Raw genomic sequence first — 27022 nt, forward strand, 5'->3', positions numbered from 1 at the left:
GGACCATGCGATTCATTTTTATAATCGATCGATCATCGAATTTGTGATTTTATGAGTGAATAGGCCGCCTTCTAAACGGTGTACCATCGATATTGGTTCGAGAGTGAGAAAAACGAGTCGAATTCGCGAAACGTGTAGGTTCTTTGAGTTACCAGAATCCGCTTGCAAAGAAGAAATATCTCAATGTCGCAATTGGACGCCAGTCGTTGAAACGTATTTATTATAGACCAAGATTTTTCAGATCCCGAAGGTACTTACATAGAAAAATATCGATATTATTCCGTAGTGCCTGATCGACTTCGTCGCGTTCGACTTTAAGTTGGAACTCGATTGAATATCGATACCTCGTGTTACCATGATTAGTATCGGTTAACCTATTAGTCGCACGCTTTAGAATGTCGATTTCCAACCTGTGGATCGTGACTCCTTATTTGAGAACTGTTTTTTTACATCAAATTTAGTAATTATTCTTGTAGTTGAAATGTAGTTTATAAATAGACATTGCACTTCTCGATATTTATTTATTTTAATGTGGCTACGTTGCAATATTCGAGTACAGTGGTTTTAATGTTGATTTTTAACGAATGAAATGAAACGAATTAACCTTGTTCGGATCTACATAATCCAAAATAAAGAATATATTTCGCTAGGTATTATCGGAATATAGATAGCGTTTTTAAGTTGTATTATATCTGATTCTAGTATTAGATGTACAGTGATTCGTGTTAATATTCCGCTATCTAGAATATTTTTGCAAAATGAAATTTGAATATTATTTAAAAAAACAAAATATATAAAATGTGTCGCCTCCTACCAACCAACTTTCAAAACTTGAAAAGCAGATATAGTTGCAGATACAGCCGCGGAGAACAAGTGAGAACAGGAGAGTTAAGATCTATCACGGTGTATATTTTATATATTGAAAGGGAGCAGAGTTATTTGATTATTATAAAAGGGGTTCGTGACTCGAGAAATATTGGGAAACACTGCTTTAGAATGTTACCAGGCTTCCTAAGAGATTTGTTTTTCTCTACAAAGTATGACGTACGCTGCGTTGTATTCTGCGTTCTATCGAATTTCCTCCGGTTTAGTAAAACGTAGTGGATCGTGAAAAATTTCTTGTTCCATGGACTAAAATTTTCATGATACTTGTCAAACACGCGTTCCCTGAATGGAATTGTACCGGGTATTCGAGGTAAAATTCACTGACAAAATTAAAACTTCAAGTGAAATTAAAAGGAATGGGGATATTCGCGGTACAAATGATTTAACGTTGATTAAACTAAAAGCGTAGTTTATGCGAAGAAATTATAAAATCAAAAAATAAATAAGAAAAAACATCAGTTTCCTCCGGTTCTACGCGATCGCAATCGCGAATAGCAGTTAGTGAAATTATAAATTCATACGAATAATTGTCGCTTGATTAATAGCCGCTCTCAGTAAAAAACCTTCGCAATTATTCCTAATTTTTCGAATAAATTAATTTTATAGTCACACGTAAAAATATGCTTCGATATTAAAATTTTCAAGATCTGCTTAAACTTTCATTTTCGCTTAATCATATTCATCGTTCATACATATACGTCCTATTTGTTATCAAAAGTTACTTATAAGGATACATAAAAATAAAAGATCATTTTCTAAATATATTTGAATTCGATTTGACTTTAGTAGCATACATAGCTTCTGTTCATTAACAAAAAGGATACACGAGACTACATGTGAACAAAAATTCTGTGTCATTTTCCAGACGTATTTCAATTCAATGTTTCTAATTTTGAACTTATTAGCATTTGACTCTCCGTTTTTGCGGTGCATACAACGTCTACACGTTGTGTGTTTACTATCCTCGTTCTATAATCATTCCGAAGTAGAGCAGGTTACACGTGTGTATATATATGTATATATTGCATAAATGTTGAAATATATGTATATATTACATGAGTTTACCTTTTTTCTTCAAAGAACAAGAATGTTTTACCCAATTCCTTGAAACGTGCTAAAATGTCCAGAGTTTAGCTAGACTAGTCGAAAAGGATTAGACTAATCGAGTAATTCCCATCCGAAAGATTTTTAGATCTCGATTTTAATGATAATCGAACGATGTAGGACGATATGAAATTATCGATTTGCTAATGGAAGGCTGATATTAACTATAATATCGTTGAATATTGTAACGTGCTATTACACGTTCCCTATTGCATAATTTTACGTATAACATTGCGCAATATGTTAATTTAGCCGCAACGAATAAGAGTTTATGAATATTGCCTTCAATTTGTATTTGTCACAGCTCTAGATCTTTTCTTCATCCGATTTCCTTTTTCTATTTTTTGGTGCTCAAACCGGTTTGTAATTTCAGTTTTGAAAGAACATTATAAACGGCGATCCATATTCCATGCATTTTTTTTACATCTACATACAAGTCTATGCTCGTCAATAACAGGCGAAGTTGGTGATTGAATTCTCTGTATGCATTTAAATATCATGACGCAAAGGTATGCTCTAATTGCAATTCGATATACTAATCGTATGCACAATGTTTTCGTAGCTTTTTCCCATGAAACCGTTGAAAGATAACTGACGTACGTAAGTGGCAGAAAAGAAAGACGAAGAAACAAGAAACTGATCTCTCATACAACAAATTCTAAAATTAATTTGTCTTATAGCGTCGATTAATGATCTTTGTATATATTGCAAAGTTTTCATAGGAATTCTTAACATATCTTAACTCTTGCCCTGTAAACTTCTTGTGTTAATAATTATTTTATATTTTTGTTATAACTTTTAAATCTAACATTAAAAATGGAAAATGCTAGATAAGATATTTCAATTAAGCAGGATAGATAATACCTACCGAAGATACCGTATCTATGTTACAATTAGACGATATTATAAACTGAACTAGAATGAAACTAAAAAGAAACTAAAATGAGTAAAGTGATAAATATATTTTTGAAAGGACCTCGAGTAGTCGATCTGAATTACCTACATATGAGGTACAGGTCAAGAGCGAAGAGTGTTTTCTTTGCAATACAAAGTTTAGCAATTCATACTTCATCAATGAAAGAACGTCACGTTTCAATTAGATAACGACATTCAATTATCGTTCGTTTTTATCAGGCTCGATTTTATCGGGCTGGTCTAGTCAATTACATAACGACCAATCTTGTTTTACACTTTTAATAAGCAGATTATAAATATCATACTGATACGTTAATTAAGTATACCTATCGAACAACAAGTAGTATTTGCAAAGTTTCTTTATTATATTCTTATGCTACTCATAAATTTTCTATATTTTTATCGTGATCAGTTAACGTTAATTTCCGACAACACATATTACGACAGTATTTACACACGTCGTTATTTTTCAACGAAGCATTTTTACATCCTTATTTTTCGATGAAGCATTTTTCTCTTAAGTTTTGTAATACATTTCATTTTTATACTATCAACTTTTGATATACATATGCAAATCTCTTAAAAATACTTGATAAGTTGACGAAATTCTGTACATAGAAAGACAATTTTGGTAACATTTTTATTATTAGTCAATGATATACTGAATTTTTAAACTGTTTCTATGTAAAAAATAGGAAATGCGACTTATCGTGTTCTTTCTCTGTAGCCTCCATATATTCGGAGCTAATTAATTAATATGTAAACATCAGAGCAAATACGACAGTGTGCTAGTACTTTTTATAGCTACTGTACTTTGTATATTTCACGTTATATCGGACATTCAAAGTTGAAAACTTATAACAGGATTTGTAATTCTGCTGGATCATCGAAAGTGACTCGTTTAACGGTGATTCGTATGTACAAATTTAAAACTGTGCATTTTATGGCGTCGCGGTGACATAATACCTGAGTAAGAACGCGAATAACGCCGATACAACAGTCAGTGAAGCAGCGCCACTGAAGGAGATCGAAAAGGAAAGTGCATGAGTGCATCTGTAGTAGTTGCCTATTGTGTGATCTAGCAGTGGCTCATTTCCATTTTTCACGGAAAAATGTTCATCGATTGTATGCCTTGGCTCGGTTGCCTGAAATGTAATTCGGGCTCGCCGGAAACTCCAAAGGTCTATGGGTTGAGCTTCAAGTGAGTGTTTTTCTCTTTTAAATTATTAACACTTTATAACGTTTTGTGACGTGAATATTTTATTACGTTTATCTATGGCTATTCATTATCACTGTTTTCATTATCTTGATATCCAAAGTCACAGCTTATAAATATTATTCACTTTTCTTTAACGTTCTTTATGCTATTATATTTAGGTTTTATAGAATTCTTGAAAACACACACACACATATATAAGTATCAAATGAAATATACAATTTCATAGAACGATCGTTTTATAAAAATTATTGGATTTCGGATTTTCGATGAAGGTAAAATGCTCTAAATAATTATAATTTTATTTTGCTGTAATAAAGGCAATCAAAATTGCAGTTATAGAAGGTCAAATGAAACTGTATATGTAATGTGTAAAATTAAATATCATATGTATGTCAATATCGTTGTTACGTTAGCATCGTATGTTAATTTGTATAATTATCTTGTATGAACAACAATTTTCCATTACTTAAGTCAAGAAATAGTTGAATATTACAATTCCCCAGATGTGATTTTTCCACGTGACATTATTAATGACATTTTTTTTTTGAGAATGAAAAGTACTAATGGAACGCTGTTTCACTCGGAGACAATTTCGCATTATGAATTTGAAGGCGAAAGACAACACTGAGAATAATCCTACATGCGACTACATCATTGATTTATTTAAGACTGTAAAGGGAATGTCTTACTTAAAACTTTCGAATTTACACTGACATTAGCGACAGGCAGGTACATTGCGACTAAACTAGAATAAATTTGCATAAATTTTCAAGAGTCAATTTGCGAAGCATGCTGTTAACAATTTCATTTGAATATCATGAAGCTTTGTGAAGATTTGACGTAAAAGTTTCGACCGTAGTTTCGCCTTCCAAGGTGTGAAAATTAATTCTGTGCTTGGAAAGTGCTTAGAAGCAAGAATTACGTAACTGATATCTACTTCTAAATATCTCTGTCATAGAGTTCAGGAACTTTTGAATTTTAAAATTTCTTTCAACCTATTCGAAAGCACTTTGCACTTCTTACGTATTGATGCGAGTATTTTCATTTATTTTAATTCACAGGAAAACCGATTGTTTGTCGAAGACAACAGTCTTCCCACGCCACAAAATTAACTTGATTCAAAAGGATACTAGAGAATCTTCGCAGATTTATCTCGATCTTTCTCTTTAAGACTACTATCCTTAGAAGGAAATTTATAATAATATTATCAGCGAATAATTCGTTAATTAGCCTTTTCACGAACGATATTGATATTGTACAGTTTAATCCGTAGAAAGATGAAATTTAAATTCATAAGGGAAAGTGACTCGAATCTTATGCGTAGGTATTTACTATATCGTTGCAAAGAGGATATTGGAGAACTTCCAACACTATTTTAAACAAAAGATGAGCATAGATTAACAGTCAATCTAATATAAACCACGCTTCAGGCGAACGACGCTGAAGCGTTCAAATAGACACATTTCATACGTTACAACGCTTAATACAATGATCTTATCTATGATATGACATCGAGACTTAATGTATTCGAATTTATAATTAGAATTCCGATGACACAATATTTAGCCACAGCTCGACCATAAAATATATCGAAATCGATGAAACACGCGAGACACGTTTGAGTTTCTTAGAAGCCAAAACTAAACGTCGCATCGACAACTAGATTTTGTGGCAAGTATTTGGCTCGATTTGAAATATACTTCTTTATAGACAAACATAGTACAAACATAGTATGTTTATACGGGCTCGAGAATTTTAGTTAGAATTTAACGCCTTCACACATAAATAATCCGACGTTAAAAAGATTCCCTCGTATATTTCGGAAAAACATTGCTTTCGAAATCTTATCATTTTACTCTACTTTCCAATTTATCGAACAGATCAGTATTTCACGTTATCACATATTGTTTCAAATTTAGAACCTATGCTTCAGCTATAAATCGACCTTTCAAAGGTACAATTCTGAAGACCCAATAGCAGTTCTGATCAATGAAACATCGCTGCCGAGTTGCTTTATCTTTCTCGCATGCAATATTGTGTGACGTAACGACGAAATTTAACGCGTTCGAATTTGTAACAAGCTGCTCGAAAATACGGTTTCTCGTTGTGACGATGCGGTAGATCGTGTGTCGACGAAACAGCGTTTTAAGTTTGACTTATTTTCCTTGGTCCGAGAGTCGTTATGATGTAACGCTTGGATTTAACATACTGTAATTTATAAGAAATGGAATTATGTAAAAGCTATGATAATTCGAAGGTCAGCTCGTTTCGATTGCCGAAACTTTTACACGGTGAAATTAGGCCAGAGTCCCTTGTTTTTCTTCCCTGAAAACAAGTCGCTCGTAGTCGCGCTACTACTTCTATTTAAGATACGCTCAATGTACATACCTCTTGGCAGTGGTGCGGTGTCCAACTATGCAAAGAATGTGGTAACTAATAACTGGTTAGTATAACTTGCTATTACAGTAATAACTATCTAATTACCATAATAACTGGCTTTTTGCATCTTCGAATTGTTAGGTACAGACTGAGAATGTTTACGTAAAATTTATATTCTTATAAACGCACACAATATGTTTTACATATTACGTATATTATATACGTTTTTGCACGCTTAAATTTTCCTGAACAGGTACACGTAAATATTGACGGTTTAATTATAAACGTTTTATATCTTGATCGAATGCAAAAACGCAATAGAGTTACGTATGGTATTTTTTATTCTTCAGTGATGTACTTACTGACATTAGGTGGAACACAGTCAATGTTATAAGTGTCAAAGTTTATATCAGTTTGCTACAAAGTGGTTGTTTAATAGATACTGCATTTATCCAGAGTTAAGCAGTGCAGATCTGTGAACTAAACGTTTAACATAGAACGTTCATTTTGTTTTGTAAAATGTCAACCTGATTGTAATTATAAATGGCACATGTTTCGTTCGAAATTTTTACAAATTTCTAGCTGTTCAAATATAGCGAATTAAAATTAATTATCTGTGGAACGTTTGCGAAATCTTCTTTGAAATACATATTTTTTAAAGAAGCACGTTCTAAAATTCGAAGTATGCGTTTTGTGTTACATGTATTGAAATTATTGTTATATAATTCATAAGAATACTTCCAATGTATAATATGACACTAACTAGTGGCACAAAACTTGTTTCATCATCATAATTTATACTTGAAAAGTGTTTCATTGTTGATTTATATAATTCATAGCTAAAACGATACTTCACTTGAATAGGATTGCGTTACACGAAGGGTCATAGTTTGCGTTGCTTGAAACTGAAGTAGGTACAGCTATAATGTAGAGCTGGTCTAACATTTCCTTTCCACATATGCGATCTTTTTAGATGCTAATTATAGTAGAAAGTCGTACGAACGTCGTATTGAATATGTATATACTTCGAAAGATTTATTTTCATTAAAATCATACCTATTTAAGTTGCAAATTATCGAAGAACTTCTAAATACAGATGTCAGAGTAACAGAATATCAGATAACTAAACATCGTTTAAAGTAGAAGTAATTTTTTTCTAGAGATCATTCGACATTATTGAGAAAATATTTTTCAAAAAAAGTGGTTTGTTTAACTTGAAGCAAAACCACTGAAATTGTCTATAGATTGCTAAGTACGAAAAGACTTTTATGTCAAAATCACCCGAAGGAATCTGATAAATAATTATTAATACATATTAAGTAAACATTTATTATCAATTTACTACTAACTACATATTTATCACACTATTCAGTATCTTTTCCTTATCCATATAAACCTGAGAGTCGAATATCGTTAATCGCGTGAGATAACAAATTATATAATAGATAAATTTATATTTTTAGTAGCTTGCACCATTCGTTTTCCCGATTCATGATTCATTTCTAAATTGTATACATATATATATATACAATTATATATATATATTTAATTATTATATACAGGGTGGTTGGTAACTGGTGGTACAAGCGGAAAGGAGGTGATTCTGCGCGAAAAAAGTCGAAAATATAGAATAAAAATTAAAAAAAAATTTTTTTTAACTTTTCCATCGAGACAACGATCTACAGTGAGATCCGTTATAACGAGACGTGACAAAGTGCACGCGTACCGAGCGAAAATTCAAAGTCGATTTTCTCGAAAACAAAGCTTCAAACGAAAAATGTTTATTCTATATTTTCGACTTCTTTTTTCGCGTAGAATCACCCCTTTTCCGCTTGTACCACCAGTTACCAACCACCCTGTATATATATACATATAATTGACGAATATAATTATAATTATAACTCGTAGAAATTTATAAAGCACTTGATTAAAGATTTCTTTCGTGCTTTATTTTCTTCTTTCTCTTCATTGTAATATTATCACACGTCTCGCAGTCTTACATACAATTTGATGAAGTTGTTGTAAAAATACGTAATTAAGAAGGTAACCCTGTCACGAATATTCGCCAGCATCGCATTAACGCACGATTAACCTAATAATAAATATTAGGTTTAAAATCGCACGTCGTATAAAATTGGCAAGCCTCTGTGGAAAATTCGTTTTTAACTACTTGTGTAATTCGATTCCACCGAGTCCATAAATTCCGTTGTCGGAAATAAGCGTGTACACCCACTTAATCTTCGTTCGATACGCTTCGAAACGAACAGTTCTACTATACGTAATCCACGCAGCCCGACGCGAGTGATCACGCGAAGTGTTACCGAGCGGAATAAACAAATTAACGACAACGAGGTCTAGAATTTCCTCGATCAACAAGAATCTTCGATGTAAAGTGTTTTTGATTTTGCGTGTTTCTCACAGTTGCGTTGCTTTCGTTTAGGTTTGTGTGAGGATTTCGAAATGGACATGAATTGTTCTGAAGCCAATGCTAGCAGGATTAATCCTAGAAACTACAAGATTTGATAAATATAACGTTAGATCGAGAAGTACGCGGCAAAGATTCATAAATTTTCAACAGACTACAATGAAATATGGAGACACAAGAATAAAACGGGGAAAAGTCGAGAAACTTAATTTGTCTGACACAGGTACAGATAGGTATAATTAGCTGTTTGTTCATTTTCTTCGTCATCGTTTATTCATGTAGCGAGAGAGCGAGACGTGACGCTTACGTACATACTCATTGTTTGTTAATTATTTGTTTTAACGGCGAATTGTCTTTGATCAAGAATTAGGGAGTGACGCGTTACATTTTTCAGTAATCTACAAAAAAGAAGTTTTGACGAGTGATGTTGAATGGAAGTTTCATACTATCGAAAGATTTAGATTGAACGATGTTCGCAAGGAACTTCCCTTGCTTCAAAGAAAAATAAAAGGAGGAGATTTAGGTTAGATCTTGATGAAGGTGATGGTAGTTTCGTTATAACACGCGTAATACCGAGGAGGAGAGTACGTATTACGAAATGAGAACACACTTTCACATTATCTGTCGACGTAGATCGACAAGTGAAGCATTTCGCTTTTTCTACACATATAAAAAAAGAAAGGTTTGAATTAGCTTCATGTTATATTTTTTGAATCGGATTTAAATGAGATTTTTACAAGCCAGGTCACAGTTGATCTGCAATAAATTTCGGTTATTGAGAAAGATTAAAATTGGCAGTGATATCAGAACACCTTGATCGAAGTGTACGTATTTTTCAATATTATTTTATCGCAGACAGAATATCTCCGCGTCGAAGTTTCATCGTTGCAAATGTTCATTGTTTAATGGAATGACCGATACAATTAGGCTTTTCCACATTTTCGCTTCTATTAAAGCAAAATTTTTGCATATAACATTGATATTGAAAAGATTTGATCGTAGAGGCTGGAATATCGCAGACTACTGTCATCAAGAGTGAATAGAAATGGAATGAGTGATAGAAGCGAGTTGAGGTTTCACCTCGTGCCAGAAGAAATTAGATATGCAAATTAAAATTATTTATATGCAAGATATTTTGATTTTAGGAGGGTGTTTGAAAATTCGTTGAATATTCACGTACAATTAACTTTTCATTTATGGGTCACGGGATATAACATAATAACACGATGTAATAAAAACCAGTGGTCCACAAATGTAATATTTTTATTTCGGATACCTGTGAATTACCCATTTTGATATCGTAGAATATCGACTAAAGATTAAAATTATGATTAAAAATGTATATTTAATATGAACGATAGTAGCTTCAAAATTTGTTAACAAATGCACGCGATCGTTATTAAAACTTATTCCACTGGTATTACAATATAATAATCCATCAAAATTTGTCAAATTAAAGAGATTAATTAAACGTACGTATCTCATTAATTTTTAAAAATTCAATGTAGCAAACGAAGCTTCGTTTAGCTGGCAGAAAAATTTTATTCCACGTTTCCACCTTATTTTCACTAGTAATTTTATATACATGTGTTATTATCATATAGTAACGATACATTCGGTATTTTATACGTCTTTACGTATTATGTGCATTTTTTAATTCCTCACAAATGTATAAACACCGACGATATAATAGTAACATTGGCAAGTCGATAAGTTGCAAATTATATCTAATTCTAATGCGAAGCCTCGCGTTTTCAACATATTTTTACGAGCCATTTTACATTCTGACATTTTCATTTTATTCATACGTCGGTTGACGCAGCTCTTCCATTTACAAGTCGATAGGGGAACATTTTCGGTGATGACTTCTCGCTTGCAGGGTTGACTTTGTTCTGCGAAGAAGGCGTTAGCTAAAGTCCGTTAGATGCAGAGAAATGATGACGAACCTAGTACAAAAGCGTTGGCTGGGAATCTCTAAATGGGTCACAGCTTTTTGATTGAGCTTTCAGCCCCTCAACAGCTAGCGTACGGTTTGCTCACCTTTCATGTCTTCTTTCACGCTTCTTCATTGTGATTCTTCCGAGTGAATATGATTCCTTAGCCGGTACCTTTGCAATATCAACCAACTGGAATCCTTTTCTCTCTTTCATTAGTGCCCCCCCCCCTTAAGTTGCTATCGCTACAATAGATATACTGTTTATAAACAAAGTTCTAACTTCATTTAGCTTTTGCGCTATATCACGCGGTGTTTCTTCATCTCTAAATTTGTCTCTCTACATCTTACGAAGATATTTTCGTATAAGTTTTTATTTTTGAGTAGATTCTTGGCACGTACACGAAATAATCGCTATGAATCGGTTTTTTGCATTACCTGGAATCTCTCGCGCAATAATCTATCAAGTAATAATATTACTATTAACGTATTTGTTCAAAGGGCGATAGACAGACAGATAGATAGTTCGTCAGACTGAAATAGTCGATTAATGAAATAACACGAGAAAGAAGATTTATCTTGACCTTTTCAAACCGTAGAAATTTCTAAGCGGTACATATCGCAGTAATCGGCAGATATTACGACGAGCATGGAAAAATGTTTCTCTGCTATCGTGGCTTGGTTCGTGGCATTAAGATTTCAAAATGTCACCGAAGCGTGCACAGTGCACAGCGCTCGATTTCGATAGCGCCAGATTAATTCCAGTGAAGATCGATCGATTACAACCATTTGGTCGTGAATGGTAAACGCGTTCATTAGAAGATTCTTTTCCCTGAAAGTGGAAACCGCAGAAAGAGTTTGAAACAGCAAAAGAAAGATGGATAGATGGGGAGAACTCCCTCATATCTTCCAGTTGCACAAGCCTGTCTTCGTGTTTGTCTTTCTCCAGTTCCTACGTTTAACTTTTCTGTGGAATTAAATTCCAATATAAGTTGCTGGCTCGCCGGTTCTTCTTCGAGAGGAACACCCCTTGTCTTCTTCCATTTACATTTTTCTTTGCTTTTCTCATTTTTCATTGACTAGTGACGAAACGAAATCTTCCTTGACCTCCATTCATAATGAAATTAATGCGACTGCCTTTTGCCGCGGATACAGTTCTTAACGAAGGGTCAAGGGTCGAAGTACCAGGATTTTCGTTGCTGGCCTAATTCATCCGCGTGGTAATATTAATTAGTCTTCATCGAGGATCAATTAGTAAGTAATTGGGACGGATATGGGAACGCGATGCTCTTTAAATAACGCTTGAAAATCCATCGAGGGTTTCAGAATTCCTAGCCCATCGATTCCTCGATTTAACGTTGAACGATTTCGCTAGGAGGATGCGGATAGTCTCCCTTCGGAATAATCGTAAAGCGCCTGCTTATTATTCAAAGTGAAATGTCGTAATATGTAGAGGATGAAACGAGTCTTTGCTTAAATCTCCCTTGTTTGGTCGTGTCGAGGAATGGACGAGGGTTAAACTTTGTTTTCTCTTTTTTTTTCTCGACAGGGATTCGTAATGGAAATTTTAATAGAGATTTAAAACGGTTTCAGCTTGACGTTTCTTTCATTAAACATTTCCATTATTTCAACATTTATCAAATGCGCTAAAAGCCGCTGGTAAAGGTGGAGAACGAAACAAACACCGGCGCTTTTAATACTGTAATATTTTTACTGCAGGGTGAATTTACGTGACACGATACAGAAGATACAAAGTCAATAAAGATATTAAAGCGCAGTTGTCTCTCGAGTAGCTAATACTCTGATTACTTTCATTAGGTGTATAAATTAGCTGAGCTATCTATTATGAACGAGATTTACCTACCATTTCGTATTTCGGGCGTATGTTTCTTTTATTAATGAATAATTCTGAACACGGACAGTATGGTCGAATTAATAAGGAATATTTTTCATTGTATGTATGTACAACGGAATTCCATTTGTCAGAACGAATTTTGTTACGGTGCTTGTTTTACCGAGCATGTTGCTCAGTTTTATTATGCGAACTGGGACCACGCCGCGTAAACTAGTTACACGAACCCGTTTCGTTGTCTCGAAAATACGTGGGTGCTCGTTCTGCGATGCTTCGTGTACGATGTTTCCGACTATTTTCTTGAAACGTATTACAGGTATGCAGATTCGAGACGTTGAACTTTCTCGATGATTATTAACCCTTGTCGCTCGGCATATTTTCCATTTCCTTATTTGTTTCTTTTCGTACAGCGCGAAGGCGAAACTTCAAGGAAACGTATATTTTGAAAAAATTCGGAGCTCGTGTAATTTCGTGCTATGTAATTGCCAGTAATCTCTTTGTGTTACCTTAGAGAGGATGTCCGAGTTGTTCGCTGGATTTACGATGTCCCCTCAGAAAGGACAACCGATTGTAAAGAGTTAAATGATGCATTTGTGGTTGTTGCGGTTCTGAAACTCAGTTCCAGCTTTGCCCTGAGAAGGGCAAATTCAAAGAACCGCGAATGTGTCATCGACATGGAAATTGTTTAAATTCCTCCCAATAATGTACACGTGAGAGTAAAAATGTGAAAGTAAGCTTACACAGTCATCAATAGATTGAGGATGTTTATGGAAATTTCTATCTTTGAGAAGATAATTCAAAACCCATTACGTATATGATTTTACCATTCGATTAAAGAACTCGCGTGTCTCTTTGAAGATTTTACTAAAGATTTACTTGAACACCTTAAAGTCAGTTTAGGATTGGATAATACAACGCAAAGATTCTTTTGCACAAAATTGATCGACTAACTGGTATTAGCGAATGAACAAGTTACGAGTTACAGTTTATAGACTGTGCCTTTGAAATTTTACAATTTTACGTCGAACACGATGATCAAACGACGGTAATTTCTGAAATTTTATTCAACCAGTATCAACGTTATTCGCTATGTATCCTGTGAAGTACAAAATTTCACTGATAACAATAATTCAATGGCCCAAGAAGAGCGAGAAAATCCTTTATAAGAACAGGAGAGTTATGCAGAAGTCCAAGTTTCTTATCCAAACGAATAAACTCGGATAGAATCAGTGAATTCCTGTTATACGAAATACCTTGTGATTCTTTACAACGTTCGAAGTTTATATTATTCGTTTGAACATAAGGTATCTTCAAATCGTTTAATTCTTTGCCGAATTCTGCTTCGCAGAAACATCGTTTTATCGAATAAAGTTTTTGAACGAGAAACCAGAATGCCTTTGTTCCGATACGGCTTTCTATTCTTTTCTTTTTTTTTTTTTTTGGCTTTTACCGAATAGCAAAGGAAAATGGTTGCAGGTTGTGCGAACGTTAATTCGAATGAATATTCACGAAGTGAAAACCAACGTGAGAGAAGCTGAGGCATTGTGGGATCGCTCGAATCCCACGTCGACCGTTATCGGTTAATGAAACTCCTTTTCCGTTGTTTTTTCGGTATGGAGATCATCAGCGGATTTTATTGTATGCATATGAATTCAAGCCTGTGTGACGTGTATTTGTAAATAAACGAGTGACGCGAGATAATAAAATCCGCTTCGTCAACTCTAACGACCTTGGCATGTATTCTTTCCTAGTTTGACAAATTTATAAAGCGATCTTTTATACTTGCTGTGCAAATCCAACGTAAACCGAAATCTAATTTAATTAACCTAACCTGAATGAAATTTAATCTTAATCAGGATCAAAGCTAAAAATTACACCTAATCTGACCGAGGAAACTAAACCGAATCAAATTCCGATCTAATCTGATCTAATTTTTATTTTTAACTAATCTGACGTAAATCTTCGAGAAGTATGATAATGCGATAGCATTGAAATTGATCATATGTACACATATGTATGAAATTATTCAGCAGATAGACAGTGATTTTGATAACGTATCTCGAGATCATTAGAATAATTGCCTTTTATGATATCAACATACGTATGTATATTGTGCATTTACAATGTACACGAGTAACGCTTTACGAGCCGTTTCTATGTCGTCAGTTTCATCATCTTTCTCGTACTTTCACTATTTTCCCCTTTCTCAACCTCATCTTCGAACGGTGTAATTTGATTTTAGTCGTTTCATAGCGATAGATTCATGGTCACGAGCGCTTCCCTACGCATTCAACGATGTCGTTTAAACTACTGACCCTTCGTTTCTGAACCTTGGCTGGAAACGAAAGAAGTTGTACGTTAAAACACTTCTTTTCCTTTTTCTTTTTCTTTTTTTTTTTGAGGGGAATTTTGATCGAATCGTAAGAACACCGCTGTGTTTATAATTCCATCTGTGTTATTTCTGTAATTTCTATTGCTTTCGACGAACTGTTTCCGATTTATTTATTTATTTCTTTATGGTACTTCGAAAGGTAAACGACGTTCTAACGACAAATTACGTTACGTTCTCGTACGCAAATTAACATATCTTTCCGAGTCAGAAACGAGGGGAACTTTTCACCGTGTTTTTCTGGCATTCAAGCAGCATTTTTAATTTCTTACGCGTGCCTTTCCATTTGTCCCTTACCTTTGTATGGTCCCTACGGTATCTTGTCCAGGACAGAAAAACGTCTGTTTCATTTGATGCTTTTTTCTTTTGTTTAAAAAAAACTTGGAGGAATGGGGCACACAATCTCAGGTCGTAAATCATACAACAAAATTACGCGAAACAAATCCTTTATCGCGCGCACGTGTCCGTTTTTTTTTTTTAGTTTAAATAGTTTAACGGATTTTACCGAACATTTGCATTTATTTAAATAACTCGGTTCACGGGTGTAAAATGTTCGTTTAATTTCTCCGAATGTTCTCTATTTTCCTACTTTGCTTCTCCATGTTGGCATGGACCCTGCACACTCGGGTTTTTCACAATTGCTACGTAGCAGACGAATGTAATATACCATTTCTCTACATTTTTCAGCATCACCGTCCAACTTTGTCCGTGATACGAGAAATAGAATTTCTAATGTTTGTCAAGTCGTACAAGTTGCTCTCGTCGTACGTATTTCCGTGAAGATATCAGAAGCACATTCATAAAATTGATGTTAAATTTTAGGAACAGCTCAATTGTTTGCTTCATAGTATGATTTTAAGCAGTTCGTAGGAATCTCATAATCGATGCTACATTTCGTTTAGCCGCCAGAGTAGCGTGCAGTTCACATTGTAAATAACCCTATAATCATTCGACCTGGCTGTCAACTTATCGTTTCCGTGTCAGATATTAACGCGTTGAATGGGAAAGATCTGTTATTTCTGACTGTCAATTTTTTTTAGACAGAACGACGAATTGTTAAATTATGGGATTGTCAAATAATAAAACCGATTTATTCACGAATCTCTTTTATTTATAATCTTATGATTTGTGACGCTGGTATATTTTTTTATGCATTTCTTTACTAAATGCAATTTTGTTACTGATTTTTTTACTAACGCGAATTATGTACAGGTATCACAGTTATTAATTTTTCATTTCTTGCCTAAGAAGGAAATTTTGGTTGAGAAACGATTCAGCTAACAGATTGAAAATTTACCATCTGTTTGACCAATTCTACGTACTTGGAATTTTTGACGACACAATTTTTTTTATCCTCTTCAAAAATCATTTGATCACTTTGACTCCTATGTATATAGTCAACAAAAATACCCCCGAAAATTCGAGTATTCTTATATACCGAATAAATCTTCGTACTTCTAATTCAATCAAAATCATGTGTGTTATTAATTCCTTATAAATGCAGACAAACTGCACCGACGAGAAGGTTTCGTATCAAAGCAACACGCGTCACGAAAGATACTGTACCTATCACGGTTGACATTTAGCATTGAATGATTAACGTTTCGTTACTTTTAAGTGGGTCTGTTCGCAAGCCCGGTCGTTTATATCCACGTCCAAGTTCTTCGCTATTTCAAGCTTTTCAAATATCTAGAAAAATTCGAAAGATTCTCATCAACACGTTTCTCCTACATTACACGATCATTTATCACGTCAAACGTTTGAAATATCTTTTTAATAAAAATACAATTTGGAGGAAGAAATTCGGTGGTGAAATTTCCATTAAGTTGTCAACAAGCTGGTGTTGCCTGCAGAAATTAATTTATTATTGCGTCATTACACAGATACCGCATATTGTTCGTCATATTGTACATAGTAAATACTATATTAAATTCATAATCGCCTCTAATAAGGCTCAAAAGCTATTTAATTTTCTATTATAATTTCACATTATCCGTGGTTCTCTTTATTTTCTTGAGAATTCCCGTAATATCGTCACACGAGAATAGTCGATCAGTTGCATATCGATCGTTCGTCGAACGAATTCAATCGTTAAACGATCTCTCGTTTAGGCTTCGCGGCTGGAACGGAGAAACGATCGATCGAAATAACAAACGGCCAACCGAAAAACGGACACCTTTGCGCTATAATCGGATCGGATTTGCAGCGAGCCACGTTTCGCGCGGTTTTCCATCGATATCGTTTCTCAGTCTCGATTAAATTTTCATCGTATTTTCCACGTTGCTGCAGATCCGCATGGTTCGCATCCATATGCTCGAAATAGATTGCCGACATGCTTGTTTTATTTTTCCCCGCGTTTTCACCTCGTGTTGCCGCGAGATCGCATCCGATCGTCTTTTCTCTTATTTCCCTTTCTTTTCTCGTCTTGTTTTCGAGACGCAAATCATTGGTGCGTTGTCACACTGCAATCGATTATCTGCTCGCTGCGGGACGAAACAAGTTAGAGGATAATTCGAGGATGGTCAGTGAGACTAATCAGCGAGACACGTTGGAAGCTTCTATTCGTTGCTTTGTAATTTCTATCGAGTCCTTGAACATGAGAAACAAAACGTGCTTCGATACGAACACTTATCGCATTTTTCCTGTGCTCTTCGCACGTCCATATTATCATTTAACGATATAACAGAGATCGTATCAATTTTTAACTACGTATTACGATAAAAATTTTGTGATCTTCTGTTTACGATAAAAGGTAGCATATTCTGTTCGAGATACGTCGGTAAAGAGCTTTATTGCTAAGACTGTTCGAGGTTCCATAATGTAAGATTTTTATCTAAATACGTTTCACATACGGAAATCTTCAGCGATATTAGATAGGCATATAAATAAATCATTCGTCCGTGTATTACGTTTATTTCATCCAATTTGAAACATCGGTCAATTTTCGGAAGAATAAATGTTATCGAACGAGTATATCGAACAGAATCCAGAATATCGATAGGAATTATAATACGTTTCGTATACATTGTAGCACGTATCCTTGTCGCTAGACTCGGAACGTTTAAGCAGATTCATGTTTTCAGAAACCCAACTACAGAAATGAAACATTCAACAACGACTAAACAGATCTGTTTCAATCTCTGAATATCATAATATTCACCATCTAATTATGGATATCTCTGCGCATTACGAACATTCTGCAAGTCCCTATATATTTAAATTTCCCACAAACACACAAGCATCTATAATTCACTGAACATTTCACGAAATTCCTCACTAGTTTTCATTCGGTAGATCTAACACTGGCCTGGTTTCAAACGCTTAAACTCAAGCTATAACAATTACACAAACTTCCATATCCGCTCGAATCTTCTACAGGAACGAGTTACTTTATACTCGAAATTCTCCAACCCCTTCTAACCACTTCGGTCTCTCAGTTACAAAAACTTTGATTCGCACAGAGACGCCCCACTCATTTTCAGATTACCCTTGCGCCATTAGTCCGGCAGCAAATTTCGAGTTATCGTTGTCCGCTTCAACCCTTTCGGGTGTCCTCGATCATCCCTTCGTCCTCGATGTTCGTCGGTCGATGTATTCGAAAACGTGGCGCAACGGACGCGGCCAAATAGCGCGGTCGTCGGCTATCCAAACGACGATTTAAACGATCAGATCGAGGATATCCGTACGTTAATGGAAAAGAGGTCGTGTGCCCCGCGCCTCGAGGACAGCTAGCGCTTTCAAAGTGATTTTATATCACAGCATCTCGGTGTTTCTCGTGTGCATTGTAGGTTGCTCGGATTCTCGCCGGAACTGGGACAACGGGTGCATTTCGCTGAGGGCACGAACTTACGGTGCAGGGAAGATAAGAAATCGCCGACCGATGATGATTCGGAGGAAAGGTTGGCAAACCGGGGAGGACCGGCGATTCTATCGCGACGATTTTCCTCTGGCGAGACTCGCGCGGATGTGAATGGGGGTGTGAATGGCGAATGCTACGAAATAGAAACCTGCGCGGATCTCTGCGTCTAGGATATTCCGAGAGAAGATGGAACTTCGGTGGAAAGTTTACAATTATCTGAAGTAGTTGTGTGCTGTGGGACGAAACTTTATTAACGTTTAAAATGTAAATGTTTAGAATGCTATGAAGCGAGTATTTACTGGTATCTACATAGGGAATTGAAAAAAGTTGGGAAAAAGGAAGCTCTGGTGGGAATTTTTGTCGTTATACGTGAAATTTTTATATCGTATTCGAACACATACAATTACATAAATATTATACTATATAAATTTCTCTGCGCGATAGGTACGTACACGTGGCTGTATAGGGTGTTTAGAGAGAAAAGGCGACATTTTAAGGAAAGCGTTAAAATTCCGTGAAACGGTTATACACGCGTAGCTACAGAGGGTGTTCAGATAAACGAACCAAGTATGAATTTAGTATGAATTTTTAGAATTGCGTGAAATAGCCAGATATGTATACGGATATGCATATAGGATGTTCAGAGGAAAAATGAAATTTCAGCGTGTACGTATTTTTACGGTTGTACGAAGTAGCTACGTATAGTTAGTTATATAGGATGTCCAATGGAAAAGAAGAAACTTTAGAGTGTAGATAATTTTATGAAGAAGATCAAATTTGATATCAGTTTCACGGAAGAGAAATACTCTATCATCTAGTTAATTAACAACTTGTGAAAGTACAATTTTACAATTTTACACGTGAAAGAGTTATTCGTTCCATTCGCGATTAATCACGACTCTCGTCCAAACCTCCAAACATAAAAATTCATTCACCTCGCGTTGAAAAAATTCAAATCCTTCCTTTACAAATACCCTGTCACGCACACACGCCCACATGCGCACACGCTTCCTTTCAGACCGTGACAATTCTATTTCGTCACGCAAATAGCAAATAGAGCCGATTAGATATTCGATTAGACGTAATTGCGAAAGAGACGAAGGGAATTGGTATACGCAGCGCGGAAACGTTTCGGTGTTTCACGCTGCTACAATTTCCCAGTCGCTCGCGACGCAACGGTTCAAACATTCAGATAAATATCGTGACTGTTGTTTTATTAACGAGGGGAAATGAAAAATCGCAGTCGCAAGCAGAGGGTGAAATTATCGATCGCCGTGCCATCGAAAGATTTTCGATCGTGATACGCGAAGCTAAGCGAATGCAGGCTAATTGCCAGGGACTAATGAAAATGTAACAGAGGTAAAAGCATTATGGACTAATTAGATACATATACGGGGTGACCCGTATGATTTTATCACTTGCAATCTGTCTTGCTTGCTTCTGATATTATGTATGTTGAAAAATGTTTCGGTAGCGAACTAAATGGTTTCGAGGGGAACGTAATTTGTCACGATTAGTTTTTCTCGTAGGGGAACGCACAAAGGACGCACGAAAGTCATCGATGTATTTTTAAACGGGATCATATATTTTTTAATACGTTATTGTATTCAGCTGGACACATTCTTCACAAACAAAGTATTTGTTCAATTCAACGTATGAAAGACAAAGACAACGTAAACGTGAGAATATCGATTCGTGTTTTCTACAAAATTCGACAAATTAAAGTTAAAATATCAGCTAAGCTAACAGTGTCTCGACATAAATAGATCAACACTTTTCTTTTATATGATTCCATTTAAACAAATACGATGACCTTCGTACGTCATGTACGTGTTCCCCTACGGAAAAGCTAATAACGTCCAATAATGTCGCCCTTGAAAACATTGAACTCTAAATGTCTTCTAATATTATCAAAAACGAGCGAGATATTGCAAGTGATAAAGTTAGGTGGGACACCCTGTATAGAGGGAATTCTTCGACGCGTGTCTATTATTTAATACGTCCGAAGGCTATGTATTTAACGAATGGCACAATGGCTGTAGTGTAGTTTTTGGCGCGTTTCGATAAAACGATTTAGAGTGGATAACAAAGAAGCGGATAATATATCGAGACAAAGATCGTTATCTGAAACAAAGGCCGATGGAAAACGAATGCAATTTCAGGCTTGGGTAGTAGCGGGTATTTTAGTAGTAGCGAATGTGTTAATGGAATGACGACATACGTTCAAATTCTTATCGAAGTTTATTAATTATTATTATAAGAAATATTTGTCTGTTGATACTTCCTCGTTCTGACCTGTTTACCATGCGAGCTGAACGAATTGTTTGACTCGCACATAAACGCACATCTTCGTTGTTATCAGAATTAGATGAAAATCTTCTGAAAAATACTGCGATTTTAGGGGACGATGAAACACGATTTCACAATTATCAGTATCGTTATTGCTATCTAATATGAATATCTGTTTATTCAGATTTCTCCGTTATTGTTACTTATTCGTTCTAAGTTATTTATACGAAGTGAATCGTTTGACTTGTGTATATTTAGTTTTAGTAGACTGCGATCGCGCGGGCCAAGGCGTTGGCCAATGACAGTACTGCGGTCACAGATTTATAGTTAGACAAGATTTTCGCATAGGATCGAACGAACCGGTGAAACGAAACAGTTAACACCGAGAGCGGAAGGATACACGTGCGAGCCACAGGTAAGCTTTCCAATGGAAGCCACGTACGGCTGACGCCGAGAGCCATTGAGGATATCGTGAACGTACCGGTACTTGCCTAATACTGTCCAACCACTAAGGTGAGAGTGCATTGACTAATTGACGTGTACTTAGCTAATGCCGCGTGTTACTAAAGAGAAGCGTGGACGAACCGACGCGACGCGACGCGACGTATGGCTATAATACTGGTTATTGAGCCATTGAGGTAAAGGGTGTGGGCCTCGTAACTCGCGATATATCTCGAACCGCAAAGGTATCAATGCCAGTTATCTGCTGATTAATTGTCTAATAACTTCGGGATGGGTTTTGAAAGGAACAATGCGAATTAATCTGAACGATGTTACGTAGTATATTTTCATAGAAGATTTTGCTGGATTCGTGATCGTGGATTTTACTAAAATTCTCAAGTACAAAATCACAAAGTTTTGTAATTAAGAGAATTTCAAATTGAAACTGGTCGCTGAAGCTTCTTCAGGTTTCTTCTACGCAATCGTTTCTTTTAATCAGTTGCCTCGCGTCGTCGAAGAGGTCGTTTTAATTTCATATTAATTAATTTTTAGTAATCGTACGAAGACGTAGCGATAAATATTCGCGCGATAACATGTTAAAATTACGACATTCTTTGGTATAATCTTAGTTACGAACAATTACGAAGGTTAAGAAGTGCACGATCTGACGAGCATTTCTCGCTGGAATTTATGCTCGAATGACGTACGATCGTTCTTCGGAAATGTACTAAATATACAAATGATTCGAGAATGCATTCGTAGGGAACTTAAATTTCATTTTGCACAGTGTCAACGTAATATCCTGAATTAATTTCAGCAGCGAGGAGTTTCAAAATTTATCTCCTTGTTTCATTCGGCGCGAGTGAACCTTTTCCAACAGATGCGCTAAACTAATTAATATTTGTTTATCATGAGATTTCCTGCATGGAAACATCGTATTTAAAGATACTTGGTATTTTATTTTCAAATGTGCGGTAGCTTACTAGAATTGCCAGTGATCAAATTGATTACAATTTATAACTTTTCATAGTAATTTTATGGATTTACGATAACCGATACATTTTTCGAGTTTTGAGCTATTTCTGTTACTTGTATGAGAATAAAACTGTGTTTTTCCTTTGCATTGTATTTTTTCTATGTTTTAACATATTTTTCATTTTAATCTCCTTGGTACAAACTTGTACGTTAATCGTTCTAGTGTTACTATTAGACTCTTACGATAAATGACGGCCGAGAACAGAATAAGATACGAGAGAACGTAATGATTCAATGCCGAAACAATTTCCAATGCAAAGGTTCTAATAATAGTCAGATGATTCTGACGGTGGTAACAAGGCCATTCTTTAAGGAAAGCTTTATAATGCAACTTCTTTCTCTTTCTACATATGGCGAATGCATCGATGAGCCTAATGCGTTAGCCCGAGTTTTCTCACTTCTATTGTGTTACATAAGTTTAACGTGCCTTTTAAAATTGCATAAAAAATGTAACGAATATGTGCCTGCGATATTACACGCGCTTACCAATGCTTTCTCTTAAAAGAATCTATATTTTGTTACGTACGTTCACATCTATAAGTACTGGAACACTTACGAAAAAAACGCTGAAAATGGTTAAGAAATTATTAAAACTTTTCAAGTATTTTAATATTATCTCAACTAGAAACTTAAACTGCAAAGAATAGGTACGTTCGATATTATAACAAAAATTTCACTGCTTCTACACGATGGAATGAAATGAATTTTAAAACGACACTTCTTTATCTCTATGTAACGCGTTAAGTATCGTCGATCATAGTTTCAACATTAAACAAGATCTCTTTCGTTGAATTTCGTTAACTTTCTGATACGATTTTTCTCTGTTTGAGTTCAAAAAACACAGATAGCAATCGTGCGAGTTTGAAACTTCGTTTACAGAACTGTTGAGGATAATTGAAAACTATATTCGACTCAGAGTTCTCTCTTCTTTTTTTGTTCGACGTTTCCAGAGAATGGAAGATTAGAATTGCTCTTCAATTTGCTCTCATCCGGATTTACACGGATGCTACGGGAATCAAATAGAAACAAAGGATTCTTGTCTGACCGGAGCCAGTTCTGTGTCTGTCGATCCAATCAAATATTCGACAAAGAGGCGAAAATTACCGTAAATTCCCTCGATCGATATACTTAACGTTGTAATCTCGATGCAACGGCTACTGAATCGTAATACTTTAATTTATCATTGATACGATTCTGTTTGAATAGAAATTATTGCTTACCAATTCTACGCGCAAATACGCGTTAAATCTGATTCATACATTATAGTAATAATGCATATTAACTTCGATTTATTTTACCGAATTAATGCAACATCATATTCGAACGCTTAGAATTAAACATCTCTTTAAATCTCATAAATATTACACGATATAATTTAACACGGTTTATTGTCTGCTTCGTCTCTCATTTGTCGTAATGATCGTGGCAACGAACGTTAGAAAATTGAGAACAAAAAAGTAAATGCATGGAACGTGATCTTTAGTAGTAGTAAAAATCATTTTCATTGAATATTTTACGAAATGTGTTACGACTACTATTAACACGAAATATGTTATAAAACACAATGAAGAAATATCATCTACGACCGAAAATTCATCTTTTATATTATGTGTATACATATGTATAAGATTGAGGCGCACATCGGTGTAAGTTTGATATTTATCATAAAAATTCATTATATTTTTTAAATTGTGGAAACGTATTCCGGTAGAAAATAAGATCATAACTTAATACTTCGAAGAGTCGCGATACGCGACTAAATTCAAATTGTCACGGTCTTGGCATACACATTATTTTCACCTCGTTACATAAAAATAATATTCTATTTTCGTGATCTTCGGTATTTCGAAAATTATTTATTATTCGTTATTACGTATCTGCATATTATTCTCTGTTCACCAATGTCCCAGATATTTTCCAATGGAAGGGATTTCGTCAAAGTTTTCTATACCTACGTGTTCGATATGTATCTCTTGACAAAATTGAAATACAACCAACTGCTTCAGTATGTCAAATACAATTCAGAGATATCTTTTACGTTTGAGAATTCATCTTGTACATGCACATGGAAGCAATATTCTACTTGAATGATCTTCGGTGTTTTATACATATTATTTATCACGTATTATTGTACACTTACATATATCATTACTGTTACTGTTATCATCCACTGTCCAGTGATATCCGAACAAATTTTTATTGGAAACTTCTGTCGCTTTAAATTAGACGCTTGTTACCATTTATCGAACTTAATTGCAACTGTGAGAATGATCAATAGCGTATGGTTAAGGGCAGCCGTTCCATTTCACAGGGTAACTTGAATTTATTGTCCCAATTATTCAGCACGATGGTAGATTTGCGATGAAAATACCTAAACGATTGTCAGTTTCTCATTAAATTATATCAAGAGATTTGCCGGAGAATGGGGCAAGCATATTCGCATTTCAGCGTTCGAATGCGCTTTTACTGTACGGTTACCGAATACAATGACAAATCGGGATTAACTAATAGGATAGACATAATACAGGTCGTCACATTTAAATAGTCGAACCCGTGAATTATAGCGAGCGAGGACATGCTCTTTCGTAAACGTTAATCGAGTGAGACGTAATTATGATAATTGTAGTACATTCTTTGTGTTAGCTGTACCTGTAGCGTCAGGCAATTTGCGTTTCTGTTTATTACCACAGACAGTAATTGATCTAGAATTCGAGATAACAACCAAACGCTGAGAAATTAGACTGTCAGATCGTCAAATGGAAAATCTAACTATTTGCATCAAATTCATAGTATTAGAGTAATTTCTCTGTTACTGTATTTTCTATGTTAGGAATTCTGATTTCATAATTTGGCGATAATAGGAAATAATTCCATTTATTGCCGGATATCGAAAATTCTAACTACGTGGTTATCGAAGGGACGTCAGAAATTAAAGAATTCATCTTCGAACAGTTTAAATCGCCTCCGATTAACCAGAACCCGTGCGTAACTGAGAACGCCAATTTCAAACACAGAAATAGCTTGAAAATAAAATTCGCTAGCAGCATAAAACTTGGCAAAATTACCGGCCTGACGATACCACAGCCTTCGAACGATACGAGCCCAGCACGTAAACCTGCATAGTATTAAAGTATCATATAATACCGATTATATAGAATCATTCATAAATATGGCGAACCGTTTCGAGTTAATATAATATCGACGTTCTTAAAATTTGCCTCTGACCACTACGAAACCGTAGGACTCTTCTCGTACCTGATCAATAAAAACCTCTCTAAGCTCGTAAAGTCCTGAATCAGTTACGAAAGTTATCTTAATTCTCATAACTTGAGATTAACAATCAGGAAAGCTTTGTCGTAGAGTCTACATCGTTCTAGGATGTGGTGTAACAGACAGTTGAAAGGACGATTCGAATTTCCACACAGAGAAAATTTTATTTGCAGCTTGCGTCTATGCGTTATGCATGTTTCGCGTTTCACGATAGCGCGCAGCAATTAATTAAATTCCACGACTTAAACGACTCGGGAAGCTTACAAAGTTGCACCGTAAATTTGAGTTTGCGCTTTGCCATTGAGGGTAATTGAATCGTTCTTGCGGTTACCGATTTTGTCCGAGACTCGCTATGCGCTTTACCGAGTTTGCAAATATCACCACGTTCCATATTCGTAATCGTTATCGCGCGTTTCATCGCAGTTTGTAATTATTCTACCGTGGAAATATTTCCAAATTTTTGCTTTGTAATTCGATTTATCGCTCGCCGTATTTTATTTCAATGGAAAATTTGTATTTCGATATTGACATGCACGATGCAAGCCGATTGATTGTTCGATACACGCGTTCCAAGGAACGTCTCGAAAAATATTTCGAACCAAGTTCCGGAACTTTTCTTCCTGGCTTGTTATGCGGCAGTGTATTTACGGGAGTGGCGGATCGCGAACGCGCCTAGTCCGCCTCTTCGTGCGTAATATACGATGGTGCGTGAGGATTAAACGGGGTGGCATGTAAAATAGGTAAAACTAGTGTGTGGGAATAAAGAATCGTGCAGGTGTAACGTTCGGCGTATTACGTATGCGCATAACTTACGCCTAGCCAGCCTCGACATTTTTGCAAATTTAAATCCCTGACTTCTTGGGAAAGCTTGCGTGCCACGTGATTTGTGGATTGCTCAAAGTATGACGCGGCTATTGTTGACTCATTCCGTTGGCGATATTAAAAAGTAGGAGAAAAAGGAGAAGGAAAATATAATTGAGAGTTCCGAGGAACGTTTTCAAATTACCGATCACGACAGGCTGGCGAC

The 27022-nt window shown here is 35.5% G+C and overlaps 1 protein-coding gene across 2 annotated transcripts in view; it reads left to right on the forward strand.

Moving 5' to 3' along the window:
• The first annotated feature begins 234 nt into the window (after positions 1-234).
• LOC117233280 (eye-specific diacylglycerol kinase) overlaps positions 235-27022 on the forward strand; it is an 89277-nt gene continuing 62489 nt past the window's right edge. Inside the window, exons 1-3 of one of the 2 annotated variants that reach the window (XM_033493420.1) lie at positions 235-250; positions 3769-4105; positions 18890-19000. In XM_033493420.1, coding sequence (XP_033349311.1) covers positions 4017-4105; positions 18890-19000 — 200 coding nt within the window. In that variant the 5' untranslated portion in view covers positions 235-250; positions 3769-4016. Of the gene's footprint in view, positions 251-3726; positions 4106-18889; positions 19001-27022 lie in introns of those variants that run through there. The other variant, XM_033493419.1, reaches the window with a different exon arrangement.

Source organism: Bombus vosnesenskii, unplaced genomic scaffold, assembly GCF_011952255.1.
Source record: "Bombus vosnesenskii isolate JDL3184/JDL3185 unplaced genomic scaffold, Bvos_JDL3184-5_v1.1 scf7180000013295, whole genome shotgun sequence".
NCBI lineage: Eukaryota > Metazoa > Arthropoda > Insecta > Hymenoptera > Apidae > Bombus > Bombus vosnesenskii.